Raw genomic sequence first — 18218 nt, 5'->3', positions numbered from 1 at the left:
CTGGTCTATTTTTCAAAACCAAGGAGGTCGCTTGAATTCCAATTTTTGTAAGACAAAACTTGAGGTTGGCTGGTAACTTGATTTAGAGGATTTAGACCTGTCAATTGTTTTCACTTTCAAAAGCAGGCTGAAAGTACTCTTTTTACTGTCAAGCTTTTCTCTATAAGTGTGATTTGCCCCATTTGAGAAGATTTATTTTATACCTGGCTCAAATATATCAGACAGTATAAAATGCTTAATCTAGTTGTCCAATAATTTGTTAGTAGGGAATTGGCGTTGAGTATTTGGTGTATTTTTTTTTTAATTGAAATGATGTAAAGCAGATTTCTAAACCAACCAATGTAATTAGTTAGAACAATTATTTTCTTATATAATACTATTTTCAATCCATTGACATGATTTTTTAGGATGCGATGTCTCTGTTTTGCTTTGATTCCTGAATATAAAGTTGCCATATTTATGGGAATGCTTATCTGGTCTGTTACTTTTGATAAGTGTTCATATTCGTATTTGTACATGGTTGCTACGGTAAGTAGATAAATCGGCCCCTTAATGTTTATGCTTGAGTCCAACTTTTACTTGGTAGTGTTATTATTTAACATCAAAATCTTATTGAATTAGCAGATTTGTATAATTCTACTACCTTGTTTAGAAATTCAGACTAGAGGTTTGCCAAAGACATCCCTTAGTGTTAAATGTCCTACAAGTTCAAATATACCTGATAAGTAGGTCAGTAAAACTATAATGTTCTTACTATCTGTGTATAATTAGAATAAGATTAATGAGGATTAATGAATTAATCTATTGATCATGTTAAGGATTAAGGTCAATTAACAGTATGTAAACTATATATAGGAGATTGTCTTGAGTTATAATTTTGAAAAAGTTTGTGTTGCTATTAACTATGGTGTTGTTTGAAAGTTAACTAGCCTAATGAGACATACATAAAATTGTTACTATCCATACATATAAATGGTTAAAACCTAGTCTCATAATCATGATGGATATTGGTTTGAAGTTACAAAAAAAATGTATGTCAAATTAGGCTCTCTTTATTTTACCCAAGATTTGCACAACTATACCAGTACTCCAGTTTCCAATGTCCTATATGTTCTCTTCATTTTTCCAGAGATCGGACATCATATGAGCCAATCAGCAGGTTTTAGAAATGTGGAGGATGATTACCCTACCTGTGCACCTTGTAAGAAAATATGTGCAAGATAGGGGTTGTTTTGTGTCAATGTTTAGAATATTTAAGTTTATTGAGATAACAGTTGTGATGTTACTTGATACATAGATGTGCACTTTTGCCAACTTTCTCTTTACTTTACAAATTGAATATATAAGTATGCACCTTTGGAAATCTGTTGTTGACTTAGTACCCTTCAGTGGTTAATCGTTCATAAAGACACTTTCATACTACCTAAATTTAAAATTTAAAATTGGTAAGATACTTTTCATTTTGTATCTAATGAATAGAAGGGTTCTAATCAGGCAAAGATAGATCTTGTATACTTTAGATTAATGTGAGGGGAAAAATCTAGCCTTACAATTGAATGATTGATTTGGACACATTTTTGACAAGTTGGGTGCTAAGAAATTCTATCTCTTTTTTATTCATGAATGAATATTTTGAAAATGCATTATATGTGTGGATTTCAATATTGTTACTTGGAAAGTGGATTTTGACCCTGTCTTTTATGAATTCATGCTGTTAAAATTCTTTATGTTATAAGTTTTATTGAACCTGTTGAAAATAATTGGAAAAGTATTCAAGCAAAATTGATTATAGGAAAGAATTATGTGTAAAGCTTTAAAAACATCAATAAAATAGGCAATTATTTAACAAAAGTTTAATAATTTTAAATTGAACATAGTTTTGAAACTAGACTACTGAAATTAAACACTGAATAAGTGACTAATTGTGCATGTCAGTGATTCTATTGAAATAAAGTTTATGATACATATACAGTGTCAAAATATATAAAGAACTAGAAAATGTGGTTAATGTGAATTAGAAATTGCTTATCTGTAAGATTGGCAAGAACAATAGTTTTTCACCAAGGAAAGTCTGGATTAAATGTCAATGTGTCAGTGTATACCTGGATTTACCTTTGATTGTGACCCTTGACACCTGGCTACCTTGTTAAATCAATCAGTTTCAGATACAAATGGATGTATTTACTTTCATCATAAGTACCAACATGATTTACGAAAACAATATTATAAGTGATCAAATGATTTAAATACTGTAAGATATAGGTGTTAAACCTTACAAAGATTCTGACTTTTAACATGCAATTGGAATAATTTATTATATAGAGTTTTTACCTTTAAATGAAGAAAAAACTGTGGATGGTGAAATTTTAGAATACTGAAGATTGAACTGGTTGAATCAGACCTGTATTTGATTTTTTCTACTGTTTTGCAATGGAGAAGATTGATGAATATCCAAGACATGAGTTACTTTCACCAGTGGCACAGGCAAAACAGAAATACTTTTCAACCTTTAAATCAAGAAAGGATGAACCATATAAACCAACTGTGCTTTATGTGCCTAATCGTAGGGCATTGAGAGGACGTTTTCCTGTAGTCAATGTTCATCAGAAAAGAAATGGACGTTATGTTGTTGTGGAGCAAAAACCTGTTCATACCGTCCCTGCTCCTGTAAACCAGGAGCTTGAGAGGTTACGGGAAATAGAACTCCATTCTTTAGGCTCTGATGGTGAGGTCAAGTACAAGTATGTCAAGCCTCCATGGAAGTTTTCACCAAAAGGGAACCTCATGGAAAGGTCATTCAACCGTGAATTTCATGAGCCCTATTTGCCACCGATTTCTGATAGGAGAGGCTATAAGGAAGTAAAGTCAAAAGTTGGATCTTTGGATAACTATGATCATGCACCTAGAGGTGGCAACAGAAAAATTCCTACTTTTAAGGTCAATTGGCATGCTGAAGCAAAGGTTGGTTCCTTAGATAATATTCCAAAGAAAAGCAAAAGTTATCCAAACTCTGAAATTGCAAGTGCTCGATCTTCAATTTCAGACCCTCGTAGTTTACGATTTCATGAAACGGGACCACATTATGGGGGTAAAGGTGACAGTGTCTCATTCAGTGGATATCATTATACACCAAATACTGTTCAAGAAATTCCTTTTTCAGCTCGTACACTTACTGCTGAGGCTAAGGTGGGATCTTTAGATAACATTCATCACAAACCTCAAGGTGGACATAAATTGAGACTACATTTTCCTACCAACTGGAAATCAGAAGCTAAAGTTGATTCATTAGAAAAAATATTTCATGCCCCGAGTGGTGGGGATGTGACAATTATAGACATGAAACCCAAATGGAAAGCTTTGCCAAAGATTAAGAGCCATAATACTGACTACAAACAACACAGGAGTGACTTCAAAGTCCCTCATTTTGAAGCAGATTGGAAAAACACTGCCACATCTAAAGTGAACTCTCTCAGTAATAAAGACCATACACCAAGAACAAACACAAGCAAAATATACAAACAAAGACTGAAGTGGAAGAAGGAATCCAAAATTAAACAGATATGGGAAAATCGCTACCAGAATGATGATCCATATGACCCAGATTATGATGAAGATAAAGTTATTGAGGCAAAAATTCGTGAAATGCTAGAAACAGACCCTCGATATTCCTCACGGTTTTCAGAGTATTGAACTGTACCATGACAATTAATACGAAAATTTCATAAAAATTAATTTTTGATTGATTTCTATCATAATTCTATTGTTCAAAATGTACAACGTGACTTGGAAAATTCTTGAAGTTATTGAAACATTGAAAAACAGTGATCTTAGATTCAAATTATATTTTTATATTAAGTCATTTATTATTTGATGTTTTAGCTGATTGTTCCATCTTGTTAACCATTCTAGAGGTCTCCACAGGTCAGTCATTTACCAGTTAACCTCTAATGGATCTCTCTCCCCCAATGTTATCTTAATTAGATAAGATTTTTTTGCACAGCTCAATTTGACCCTTTAATTCAGATGATTTATAGAATATACAGCTTAGTGAAATGTATGAAGCAAATAATATTTTGCCATCCATTTTGAACTTTTATGTTACAGCTGCATTTTTAGCTATAGATGTCACTAGACTTTATTACTTGAAATATCACATACATATATGGACTTCATATGAACGAAATAAAAAATCATGTAGGTCAATTTTGTTTGTAAAAAAACACATATAAGTGGGAGGTTCTAATCTGGAGACCTTTAGATGGAGGATGTCTCACAGACAAATCTTGATGGTTACCACATATAGATCAGTAGTTATTGTTGATTCTTTAAGGAAACTTTAGGAAGAAGAACTTTCGTGACATTTATTCTACATGAAAGAATCTAGTGTGTTTTAACACAGATATATGATTATCCCTTATTGTCCGTCCATGATATTTGGAATTTGTGGGGTAATTATTTCTTAATATTAGTATAATAAAATGTTGTTTATTGAGAAGTGATTATAATTTGTAAATTCTTTAATTTATCAATAGTCTTGCCACTTATACCGGTACTGTGATTAAATAATTAAATTTAATTGAATAATACTTAGTTATTTTCTTTGTATTACAAGTATTGCAACATAAAAGAATTTAACAACTTTTCTTCCTGTAATTCTGTTTTCTTTTACAAAATAAAAAACTAAATATTCAAATACAATCTCAAACTACTTGAACATATGACATGTCTTCATCAGTGGCAATTCCAGGAGGTGTAGGGGATTGGCACCCTTCATTTTTATGAGAAAATTTGTCCTTTTCACATAATAAGTGGACAAAAATGGTAAATAATGTCCTAGCACTCCCTTTTGAAAGTATTTGGATCCACCCCATCTTTATACCATGAAAATATTAACTGAGCATTGAAGCATTCACCAATTTCTTTTTGCCATTTGTTGCTTCTAATCAGCAGTAAATGTTGAACTTGTACAGAACAGGCCTTGCTTGGGTTGTCAAATGTTTTTGCCCATAAAACTTGAAGTGCTTGCTATATGGCTAGAAAAATTTGCAGTCATATAATAGTTACATGCTGTTGTTGTTGTCATTTTTGTTTCCAAACATTAACTTGAGTACTAATGTATTGTTATGAAACTACACCACAAGATGTCATGCAACAAAAGGAAGACAAGGATTGATTTTGAGGGGGGTTGTGACCTTTAATAAATAAAACACCAAAATGGGGTCAGAAAGAAGCATTTATCTGATGCCCAGACATAAACTTGTCTATAAGTGAATGGATCTCTTTGAAATTGTACCACAAGATGTCATTCCGCAAATGGAAGGGTGGGGGAAGGTTGTTTTTTGGGGTTGTGACTGGAACTTATATATAAATAAGGGACAAAGAGGGACAACTTTAATTCTGGGAAAATTCTTATCCAGTGTCAGAATTGAAGGTTCAGAACTGTATAGAGTTTGAATGGTGTGTTCATACTTGCCCTTATTGTTCAGTTTATCACAAAGCAAGCATCACATGTTCTCTTTGTAGGATAAGAAAGCCACTGGACTTCATTCATGATAATGTGTACCATTCATCACAATGTGTACCAATCATTTTGACATTTGGATTATTTTAAGACTTCAATTCAGTAAAGTTGTCAATAAATTATTTTCTGGCTTTTTTTTACAAAAGAACATGAAATGTTTCTATAATATATTTGAATGTTAATTATTACAGACAATTATAATTACATTGAATTACATTGTATTTACAATACTTTTAACCTAAAGCCACTTTAGGCTAGTGAAGTCTAGTTTTTACATGTACTTGTTAAAGTTTTGGCCTGGAACCAAAGTACTATCTTAAGAGATTTGATACCCAAGTCTTTTATCAAGTTGTGTTTAATTCCTTAACTCATTATAAAGAAAGTCCACATTATCTCTTAAACAAATATTGTCTTGTGCTATGGTGAACTACTGTTATGCAAATTAGATATTGACATTTTTGGCATTAAGAAATATTTAATTCTCTATGTATTTATTAGCCTAACACTTCAAAGCTATAATTAGAAGAATGTTGGTAGATTACATTGGTCACCTTTTAGGATTTTTTGTCCTTAAAAAGATTTTAAATTAAAAGCATGACCCACTTTAGTTCATTGATTCTGTTTGCTCATCTTTCAGCCCACACAGATAGAAAGGCTCATGGAAGAATATTTCTGTCTGTCAGCCTATATCAAACAACATTTCTTTTGTCTCAAAAGCATTTTTTAAAATTAAAATATTGCGATCTTCTATTAGCCCTGTGCATGTCCGGGTTTTAAATGTATAGGCCTGCAGCAGCACTAAGCTTGTTGTAAAAGGCGACTAAATAGTGTTCTGCCCGCAGAGCAACTGGGATGTGTGCCCCAGGTGGTGGAATGGGGTACCTCTGGCATGTTACATGCTGTTGTTGTCAGGCTATAATACAGAAAACATGACTGCAAACCATAGTGGTGCACCGTGTTGGGAAAGATGCCACTTTCCTTGTACGTTAAGAACCCTACTGTGGTATTCTCCTGGAATAGGAACCGTAGGGCTCCGCCACAAGAGACTAAATTGCACGACCCTACCGGCCTCTCCCTATTTTCAGTGGCAATCAAAATTTGTTGACCCCATTGTCCTTGTGTCCCATCCCTTTTTCATTTCATCATCATTTCATGTTCATTGTATCATCAATTCCATGTTCATCGTCTGAATATAGCTGAAATATTGCTGCTCGAACGTTAAATCCCAACAAACAAACAAACAAAGTGATCTTCTATTAGCACATATATACAGCTAAATTATAAAAATGTAAATACACCATAGCTTGGTATATTTCTTCTAAAGACTTTTATATGTGTTGTATTAAAAATTATGCATTGTGATAAACTCTTTGCAAATTAAAAATGCAACCTTAAGTTAAAGATTAGTGGACACTGATGTGTAAAGATATACTAATTCCATTGATAGTACATCATGTAAAGTGACTTCTGTTGGCTGAATTTACACACCCATGGAAGTTACAAAGATTGATAACTTTAAACAATTCCAATAAGAGTTGTACAGTATTCTCAATGTACTGTTTTATTGATGGGTGTTCACAAGACAGTTTACCCAAAAGTTAACAAACTTAAAAGGAGACAATAATTTCAATTTTTATTGTTTCACATAAAATAAATAGAAAGGGGTGGGAAGGTCTTGATAATGTTAATAAAAAAATAAATTCTCTGTTTGTTACCATAAGTCTGCCACTAGGAAATATTAAATTTTATTATTGATTGTAAAAATTAAAATGTAGACTAGAGTCCTCATATGGAAAATAATTTTTGACCTTAAAAATTGAATTTATCTTACCGATATCTAAACAATCTAATTGTCAATAAGTATATATTTGTCATGGATGTTTTAAGCTGGTAGTTAGTTGGTTCTGGGCTATGAAGGATGGATTAAAATAGAGATCTTATAAAACAATGTATTTCTGCAGGTTTTATTTACATTTGAATTAAATTTGAAAAGTCAAAATCTAGAAGGGGAAACTTTAGCAAATCCTTAAATGATGAAGAAACTTACTGCAGCTGAAAGTTTAAATTTCTTTGCCAGAATCTCTGTTTTCCAGTTTTGGAATGCTTTGGAAATTTGATTTGCAGTTTCACCTTAATGAGTTATGTGTTATTAGCAATTTTTGTTGCTACCTGAGGTCAACTTCCTGGAATTGGGGTATACACAGCATTACAATGCCCACACTTTTTTTAATGGGGGGATGGTTACATAGGGTAGGGTGCAGGTTGCTCCTTATTTTATTCATATTGTTAACAGACATGGTACCAAAGCATACTCTTACTCTTTGCTCTTTTATCATTCTAGAACTTTTCAAGTTCTTGGAAGTGAACCACCATTTTTCCAGATTTCACTGGCATTTAAATTAAATTTTTGAATATAGCATGCCATCAACTTTTCTATAGAGGATGTACATGTGCAAGCTATCAAGTTGCTTCAGACATACATGTACAAGTCAACTAAGGCATGCCATTAAGCTATTGGTGAAACTGCACTCAGGACATACATGTACAAGCTGACTATAGCATACCATCAAGTTATTGACAAATCTGCACAGAAGACATACTTGTACAAGCTGACTAAGCATGCCATTAAACTATTGACAAACCTCACTGGAGACATACATGTACAAGCTGACTAAAAAGACCATTAAACTAGTAACAAAACTGCACTTGACAAATAAACTTACAATGACTAAATAGTTATATAAATCTCAGTTAAAAATCCTTCACCTAGTCAATAATGATGCATGAAGTGATGATAACTCAAACAAAACTTTAATTATTAAGGTATTATACGATCTCTATGTAGATCTCATATCATTAATTCTGGGCGAGTAATCAGGGGCAATAACCCTGACATTTGTTCATGTCTTTTGGTTATCTCAAGATCTGTATCTATGGTATATAGATGTTTGATATCCCTCCCGGTATATATTGGTGTAATTGATCCCAGTTTGTATTTTACTGCTCCTTGTACAGCTTACATGGTATATTGGATTGACATGGGGATATTTTCCAGAGAGATCATATTTAGTTTAAATTAAAACCCCATTGCTTCCTGTATGCTTTCAAAGAATGTTGTATTTGAAAGAAACCTCTGAATACAAGATGCAATAAATAATTTATTACTCAACCATGTGAAAGATTTGGTTTAACTTTCTGACATTGCCACAAGTGTACATGATGCATAAAGCTCGATAAGCTGTGACAATGCATATTTTGTCATTGATTTTCCACATAGTTTCTGTCTTTTTTATGACATCCTTAGTATGTAATTTTATATTTGTACCAGTACACAGATCATAAATCCAACTTTATAATCAAGTGTTTTATAGTTCAAATTCAATCAAGTTGACTTTAGTGCTCTTATAAAATACTAATTTATGATATTTTAATTGCTAAAATATATAATTCAAAAGGATATGTACATATGTAGGTGTTTTAGCTGTTAGTCTAAGGAGAGATTACTAAGATCTAGTTTTATCATTGTCTAACTAGGATGTTTTAAATTTTCAATATAAATGGCGATTGGGTGTCATGGCCGGTTGCAAGTTTGTAATTTGATTTTTTATAGGGCTTAAGCCACAAACTTTGACTTGCTTCCTTTACCAATAAATTGATCATATAAAACCTCATTTTAAAGGTTATAGTAATTGTGTACCCACAGATATATTTTGTCTTCAGAGCTGCTTTTCAGAATGAGAAATTTAAAATCTGATAAAAAAAATTAACTAAAGTTAACTTAAGTTAGCATATTTAAACAGTTTGTTTTGTTTTATGACTATATCTTTCCTCAAACTATTCGATGTATATCTGTTATATGACTATATCTATCCAATAAATATCTGTTTTATGACTATATCTATCCTCATGCTATCCGATTTATATTTGTTTTATGACTATCTTTTCTCATGCTATCCGATGTATATCTGTTTTATGACTAAATCTATTCTCATGCTATCCAATGTATATCTGATGTGTCCCTGTCGTAAGTCATTATTATATTCCCACTCAATAAGTGAGTGGTATATTAGTATCCATTATTATATAGATAGCAGTGTTTTATCGAATGTTTCCAGTGAAATAAATTTCGGTAATTCACACTGTGAAATAAATTCGGTAATTTCACTCTCGAACTTTCTCCCGCCATTCACAAAATTTGAAAATTATGTTGAAAATACAACAAGTGATCAAGGAAATCTGTATAATAAATAGGATAATCAATTGGTTATTGTGAATAACCAAAATATGATCACTCATGCTTAGAATGCAGTAAGATTTAACTAAAGTGCAGAACAAGTTCCGCACACTCATTAAATCTAAGCGTTCTTCGGCACTTGTGATCATATTTTGGTTATTCACTCCTTCCAATTAATTATTCTATTATTATTACATCTGTCTGTCCTTCCTTATTTCATCACAATTTTCTCAGCTGTTAATCGTGGATGACGTGATTTCAGATTTAATATGTGGCTTAGTGTCATAAGCAGTTTTGGTTGCTGTTGAACATCAACTGACTGTACATGAGTGGAGATGTACGTCATAAGCAGTTTTGGTTGCTGTTGAACATCAACTGACTGTACATGAGTGGAGATGTACCTTTTGTGCAATTTCATGTGTTCATAAGCTGTCCATCTGTATACATAGCTATCTTGTAAATTTTGTCAGAAAAACTTCAGAACTATTCTCATTCTACATCCTAGTGCATCAGATGTCTTTCTGAATTTTAGAGTACAAGTATTCTGTAATTTTTCCTCAGCTAAAATTTTGGATTTTTATTGGGAACATTATGAAAATTGTAATAGAGCTCTAGAATGATGAGTCTGGAACAGGAACTTCTAAACTAATCATTTCATTTGAATTTTAGGGATCGTATGGGCATCGTTGTCCTATGAAAGCAGTTCTTCTCGTTTCCAATCATTTTGTTTCTTACTCAAATTTACAGAAACTGATCTTCAGAAAATGACATGAATGCTTAATTTGTTACAAATATAGCTAAAGAAGAGAAGTTAATTTTTGCATAATGTAATGAAAAAGAAATGAACATAGGGGATTAACACTATTACCAAAAGTATTATATGTGGATGATAATGCATGCAAAGCCAACTGGATTAAAATATATTAGAAGTAGTAAAGGGTTTTGGTGGTAATTTTACCCCACTTAGAAAATTATGGATTAGAGAACCTCGTAAAACTAGACTGTTTACCTATATACATTTGGTGAATAGGTGCAAGTAAGTTTGTTAAATAGAAATTGATCCAGTATAGAATTTCCTTTTTCATTGCTAGATCTGATGTAAAAGATATGTAGGTTCCTAATGGTAGAGATTTAATTATTGGAGCTCTAAACAAATTTGAAGAATTAATAATAGATTATAAGAAAAAAAGGAGATATTTAAACATTTGGTACAAATCTTAACGTTTGTCAGAAATAGTTTTCTTAAGGAACATACTGCAGTGTTAATGTCTTATAATTTAGGAAGATATTGTCTTTGTTTGAAGTGTTGATTAGCATTTAAAAACATTATTTACGTCATTGTATGGTACCCATTGAAGCATTGGAATAATACACACAGTAACGACCCACTGAGAAAAGAAATTCAACATTCAATAGTACAAGTTTATAAGTATCAGAGGAATTTAAATTTAAACCAGTGACTTGGAAGAGTTTATCTATTGTTTTGTTGGTTTTATGGTCGTTAATCATTTAAAAAGAGAAACTATCGAATAAAACAGGAGCATTTTAATTGTCACAATTTAGGAGTTTATTGTCTTGTGGTTGTATATAAATATAGCTGATTTTAAAGTCAGTGTTGGATTACCTTCACCATATCAAGCCTAGCAACGTAAAAACTGAACTTTAAACTTTTTCAATTTCTTCATTAATTGGGACAATTTTTTGTGGTTAAATCTCTGTGGAATGGACAATGAAGTAGATTAAGTGATACTTAGCGTGACTGAACACTTATTGACTCCAGAGTTTTGAAAAAATTCTCAAATAGGATACTTGATTGGACTTTTGTTGGTATCAAATAGGATTGTTCAGAAATTCAAAAGTGAAAGGTTTGGTAAGAATTAATAATTTCCACTTGCCATCTTTAAAGCAATGTTTTTATGATAGAGGTTTTGATTTGTAAGAGGCATGGCCATGAAAGTTGACAACAGAACAGGATATCCTATACTACCTCCCATTGACCTTGGTTTTGAGGGACGTCCAAAGGTCAACTCCTTAGATAATGTTCAATATCAACCAGGAGGTGGAAACAAGCAAATTATCAGTCAAAAATTAAAATGGAATGCTCAGTCAAAAGTTGGATCTTTGGACGATCGGCATATGAATTTGAAACGACCTCAAAGTTACCATAGTGATGGAACAAAAGACATACATTCTATACGATTTCCAAAGATTTATCAAGATAGATTAAATTACACTCATGCTCGAAATGGCTGGGAACATTTACAGCAAAATGATGATGGGACTTACGCAATGGTAAAAAATAAAAAATATTATGCCAAACCAAAGGTTGGATCCTTTGACAATGTTCATCACAGTCCAGGTGGAGGAGATGTTAAAATTCTCAATGATCATTTAGAATGGAATGCTGGTGCCAAAGTGGGATCATTAAGTAATGCTACCCATGAACCTGGTGGTGGTAATGTGATCATTCCAACGGAACGAACAGAATGGAATGTCAATTCGAAAGTTGGTTCCCTAGACAATCGGCACTATCAACCTACTGGTGGTAATGTTCAAATTCACAATGAAAAACTCAAATGGAATACCAATGCTAAAATAGATGATAAAAATGCCCAATATTCAGGTCCTAGAGGTGGTGATGTAAAGATAGTGAGTGAAAAACTGAAATGGGAAGGTCAGCCAAAAGTTGGATCATTAGAGAATGCAAACTACAGACCTAAGATAAATCAGGCTAATATTGTGAATGAGCGTTTGAACTGGGAAGCAACCCCAAAAGTAGGATCTTTGAACAATGTATACCACACCCCAGGTGGGGGCAATGTGACTATTAGGGGAGAACGTCTTCAGTGGGCAGGTCAATCCAAAGTTGGTTCCCTTGACAACGTTCACCATGTTCCAGGGGGAGGGGACAAACATATCATTAGTGAGACCCCTCGCTGGGAAGGCAAACCTAAAGTAGGCTCCTTGGAAAAAAAGAACTATCGTCCTGGTGGTGGAAATATTCAAATAGTTAATGAAACTCCAAGATGGCAAGCTCACCCAAAAATAGATTCAATGGGAAATGTCACACATCGGCCTGGAGGAGGCAATGTTCAAATAGCAGACAACCACCTTGAATGGAACACACAATCAAAAGTTGGATCCCTGGATAATGTAGCTCATCAACCAGGAGGTGGTGCTCTAAAGATTCCTATGAAAATCTGGCCATACCCTAAAGGCAGTATGGATGAGCTTCCTTCTCCAGTAACAGGTGAACGTCATAGCTTAAAATGTAGCATCTGTAGGTCGCGGCGTCAGTCCCAGTGGTCAAGGTCAAGGTCACTGAAGTCTCTTGGCAGTCTTCCAACTTTGTATGAGTCATCCCTTCGTCCAACTTCAATGCCATGAAGTCGTAAGTCAGTGCTTGCAAAGTGTTAACAAGCTTGGTTTGAGATGTCATGGCTAAACTAAGGTCAAAGGTCAAAGAAGTAAAGATGTCTTTTTATCTGAAAAGGAATTAAATTTCTTTAAGCATTTGCAAATACCAAAAGAATTCAATTAACTTTTCAAAGTGCATAAGAACTGTTATATACATTTTAAACATTCTTTTTAAATATTGAATAACCCTGAAATGCCAAACAAAAAGTGGGAGAGATCTTATGAGACCCCTAATATGAAGACTATTATTTCTTTAAATAGCTGGATTTCCCTTCAATCTCAATTATAGTATATTTTTGATTGAAGAAATATTAAATGACCTATTATTGAATATTTTTAATATCATAGAAACTGACCTAGTTACTTGATTGGGGGGGGGGGGGTAGTTTTCTATTACTATTTTTGAATCTGTGATGTTTGGTTAAAACATACTAGAAGTATTTGATAAAATTTTGTTTTCCAAAATGTAAAACACTATTTGATGGAACAAAATTGATTAAATGTACAATGGCATATGTTTCATCTGAGACCCAACAGTTCAGAGATTTACTTTTCTTTGGTATTTTGGTTGGAGATTCCGTTGAATAAGTTAATTCAAAACTTCACAAGCTCAGGAAAGTTGATACTAAGAGTAAAAAAGTGCCTTCATAGTATGCAAGATAAAGAGTCGGTTGCAGATTCAAAGAAATATGTGGTTTACATACATTTCCCATAAATTGGGAGGGAGGAATTTGCATGAAATCTTGATTTTTCCAGGAACTGTAACCCCCAAAATTTTCTTGCCCTGCTTCCCTTGGACTCTATTTGCACTGCCCTAACATGTATTCCTCAACCCTGATGATTATGGAATATGCAGATAAGACAGGTCCCACTAAATAATATTTAATCAGACATCTTTACTCCCTTTAACAAAATAGCAAGAGTAACATAATTCTGGTTCAGAATTAGTGTGTTTTTAATGGTTGGTCTAACTACTTAGTTGAGATATTTTAATACTAAATCTAGATAATTTACTCTAATAGTAAAGCTTATAAACTAAATGATGGCTTTTTTTTGTAGAGTGTAACTTTGGTGATCCACTTATAAACTTATTCAGATATTTTTTTCAATTCTGTGCCTTTAACCATTCAATTGGGAGTAACAGAATTTTTTCTGTTTTTCATTTTATAGCCAGGTCAAGTAGGAATTCGCCAAGAGGTATTTTTTATATGATTAAGTTTTATTATAAACAGCGAGCCAAGAAAAAAGTCACATCTGAAAATACTCATTCAAATCTTTTATCGAACCAGATTGGACCCTTCTTTCTCCTTTGGAATAAGATCATTGATTCATTGGCTTTAGTTCTATCAAAACTTTCAGTCATATGAAATTGCATAATTTTTTTTTGTTTTTGTTTTATGGTAGGCCTAATAATTAGGATTCTGTGAACTTAGAAATGAGTGGGTTTTTTTTTTAGTAAGTCAGTGAAATATATATATTTTGATTTAGCTTTGAAAGCAAGCTTAGCCCTGGTGTGATTACACATTTTTACAAGCCACAAACAATGATATTTTATCTTATGTACCATTTTTTTTTTGGGTTCCCACAATCTTGGGCTAGCAGTTATCAATTATCTATTTTTTGTCTCCTTTTTCCCCCTAGAGTAACAATTATCATAGCACGACAATTTTTATGGTATATGTGAACTTGTTCCAGTTGTATAAGTGTCAGAAGGAGTTAGTTTATTAAGTTCTATGCTTGAAACTACATTTAATTTACATTTCTGTTTATTGCATATCTAGGTCTATGTTTAATGTAAATCCTACATTTATTCTGCAAATGAATGACTACTGTAAATGTAAAAGGGTTGATAATTCTCTGTCGAGACAAACAAAGGGAGCTAACTAATGCCCATCACTCTTTATACTTCTCCCTTTATCACAGTTGAGGTTTACATAGGATTTAAAAATGATGTTAAACCTGTACAATGAATAATTATTATTTACATAGTAAGTAGGGGTGCCATTATATAATCTGTAGGAGATTACAAAGAAATCTTTTGTTAAATCACATGCATTGACAGAGGATATCTATTGAACATGCTGTAATGATAGATTTGTATATGGAGAGTTGAACAAATACGATTTTATTATTTTATAACTATTATATATAATGTTAAATCTTTTATTGGCCGATTGATTTGAAGTGAAAGTTTTTGATTACGTTCCGTGTAATATTAAATAATATGTGATGAACTTTTACGCAATTCAAAAAAAATGAACAAGGAACGGCTAGATTGTAATCTGAGTTTGACATTAGGAATTGTAAGGACGCTGTAATATTCATGTGAAGCAATGACATAATAACTTACATAATGGATTGGAAATAAAGAAACATGTATTACCATTCCATCCATCCTCAATACACAGGTGTAAACAAGGACAATTATACTGAAACATTTCTAAACCACACTCTGAATACCTGTCTAAACAAAGCATTATCTGAAGTCTTGTTGTGTTTGTTTTAGAGCATATTTTAACCTGTGTAAACCAAACACCTGCCTAAAATGAACAAAACCTTTGGGCTGATGTTCAGTTTAGACAGGTTTTATTGTAAAAGTACTTACAATTCAAGTTTAACCTGTGTATGTTTAAATTACTTTTCAATGTCTGTTTACAATTACACCAAAATAACCATGCTTAAAGACAAATCTAAGACTTCAAAGTAGAGAAAATTTTACGTGACTTATAATGATTTGTACCTTGACACATCAATTTATGTGAAATAGAGTTAACATTGTATTAAGTCCCTTTTCTGTTCACTAAATAGTATTTGTCTGGATAGATTTTAATGAAACTTAGAAAACACTGCATTGTAGGATATGATGACATTTTAATGAGGATTTCATCTGAATTGGTGTATTGCTATGCAGGTGTCTAGATTTTTTTAACCTATAAGAAACCTTAACACTGACCTGTACTTTTGGATTTTGTTCAGTTGGCTTTGTGATATGTAGTCAATATTTACAATGCAAACATTGACGATATATTTCCAACAATGTTTTTAATAAATATCATATGCTGATGCTCACTAAAGAAGTTAGCTATATGTCTGCTTCCATAATTGAAATTCATAAGCAAAAAAATAAACATAATATGATTTGAATGAATGTCTTCTGAAGTGACTTTATTTTCTCTCATGTTTCTATTTAATTTTACATTTTTTTCCTTAGATTACACACATGCTTTTATTCTATTTGATAATTTATTCACAGTTAATAGTCTCCCTTTCATTAACTATTATGTTGCCTATTTATGCTTGATAATTACACCTTTGTCAATCTTTCTATCAGGAAGAATATAATTTATTCTTTAGCTTTATTCCATTTTTAAAATCATTTGAAAGTGGGGATTTGTTTCAAAAAGGAGTCATTTTTTGTGCGAAGACGTTTTTTTTTCCATATTTTTTTATTGTTTTATTTTTATTGTATACACATTAGTACACCAATAATTAAAAGCTTTCTCATCTGGACCATTTACAGTGCATACAATGATGATGTTCATGGAATAGGGATGGTCTTCCTTTGATTAATAATCGCCTAATGAAGTTCCTTGAGTTTTTCACTGGACAATTGTGGAATTCAAACTGTTACTTTATGTTCTTTATTGTGTTTGTCTGGATAGAATCTTGGTTCCTTTGATTACTCTTTTTACCTGTCAATTCAATAGTTTTTGACAGAAAGTGTAAAACTCCTTGTCAACAATGTCCAGTTAATTACATAAAATTGTTCATCATATGATTGTCATTTAATCAAGGGAAGACAACTCTATAACCTGAACATCATCATTGCCTGTGCTATAAAGCACTCAAATTTGCTTGAAGATAAGTCTAACTAAAGAATTACATGTAAAAGTGTCTGTACTGTTTAACATTTTGCTGTCATATCATCCTTCCCATGGGAATTTATTTGTTTTCTGTTGCCCCACATCTTCCTAAGGTAAAAGTTCTGTTTGTGTTAGCAACTAAAATATGTAAAACTGAATGGGTCATTATACTTAACTTCTTTGCGTTTCTTCAGTCAATATATTATTTAAGTTTTGATAAAGCAGTGTGTTAGAAAATTAATGAAATAATATCTTGAAATAATAAGAGATCCTATTTAGTTTCTAAATGGTTGACAAGCCAATGGTTACACGGCTAACACTAAATATTTAAATTAATATTTTGTCAACTTATGAATGAATTTCATACCCATTTTTCCAAATGAAATAGGATGGTTATATTTTTTTCTAGATTAAGTGATGATCTATTGTAGGACTTCTACAAGTTGACGACCAATTTTCCTATAATTACATACTTCGTATTTTTTTTTAGGATAGATTAGTTGTAGATGTGCCATAAATAAGAAATAATATATGTTCATGTAAAAGGGTCTGTTTAAATATTTAAAGTGGATATTAGAAACACAATGAAGAAGTGTATTTTACAACCTATTAGAATTTTTTAACTGAACCCAGTTGTCAATCTAATTATTTTAATAACTTGGGGTATTTTGTATAACTTATACCCCTAATATCCCAAGATTTAAATGATTTAAACAAGAATATATGGTGCTTTATGCAATGGCTGTAAATGGCTATTTGTATTGATTGAACTGTCATAGGGAAAGGTTGTCAGGTGTGTCACAAAGGAGTGCTAATACATCAGTACATTTGTTAAGTATTGAAAAATTTCATTCAGTTATATAAACTGTCAGTTTTCATGTTTGAGCATTGATTATATTTTGTAAGATTTAAAGCTTAAAAATCCCCCACTTACAACTTGTGAGGGGCATGTGTAAACTACATGATGTTAAATTTTATAAGGGTGTGATAAAATATTACAAGATAGAAATCGATTTCATTTACACATCTTTTTAATTTCATTTTAATACTTTTCATGACAATAAAAAAATTAGCATTTTCATGCTTTTCTTTATACTTTTGAGTTGGCAAAAACTTTAAATGGGCTTAAAATTTTAATAAAAACTAATGATATCTGCATAATCTACTTATTCCTCCAATTGTT

At 32.1% G+C, this 18218-nt stretch overlaps 2 protein-coding genes across 24 annotated transcripts in view; both read left to right on the top strand.

Annotated features, from left to right (window-relative positions):
- LOC148611263 (uncharacterized) overlaps positions 1-18218 on the top strand; it is a 105404-nt gene that overhangs the window by 81987 nt on the left and 5199 nt on the right. The window lies entirely within an intron of this gene.
- Positions 1264-4584, top strand: LOC148611264 (uncharacterized). The gene has a single exon (XM_088591641.1). It carries the CDS (start codon positions 2431-2433, stop codon positions 3688-3690), a length of 1260 nt encoding a protein of 419 aa, XP_088447767.1. The 5' UTR covers positions 1264-2430; the 3' UTR covers positions 3691-4584.

This window comes from Perna viridis, chromosome 7, assembly GCF_037379345.1.
Source record: "Perna viridis isolate PV_CMFRI_1.1 ecotype Kerala chromosome 7, ASM3737934v1, whole genome shotgun sequence".
NCBI classification, from domain to species: Eukaryota; Metazoa; Mollusca; class Bivalvia; order Mytilida; family Mytilidae; genus Perna; species Perna viridis.
The sequence above is the reverse complement of the archived record's forward strand: the minus strand, read 5'-3'. Positions and strand labels throughout refer to the sequence as shown.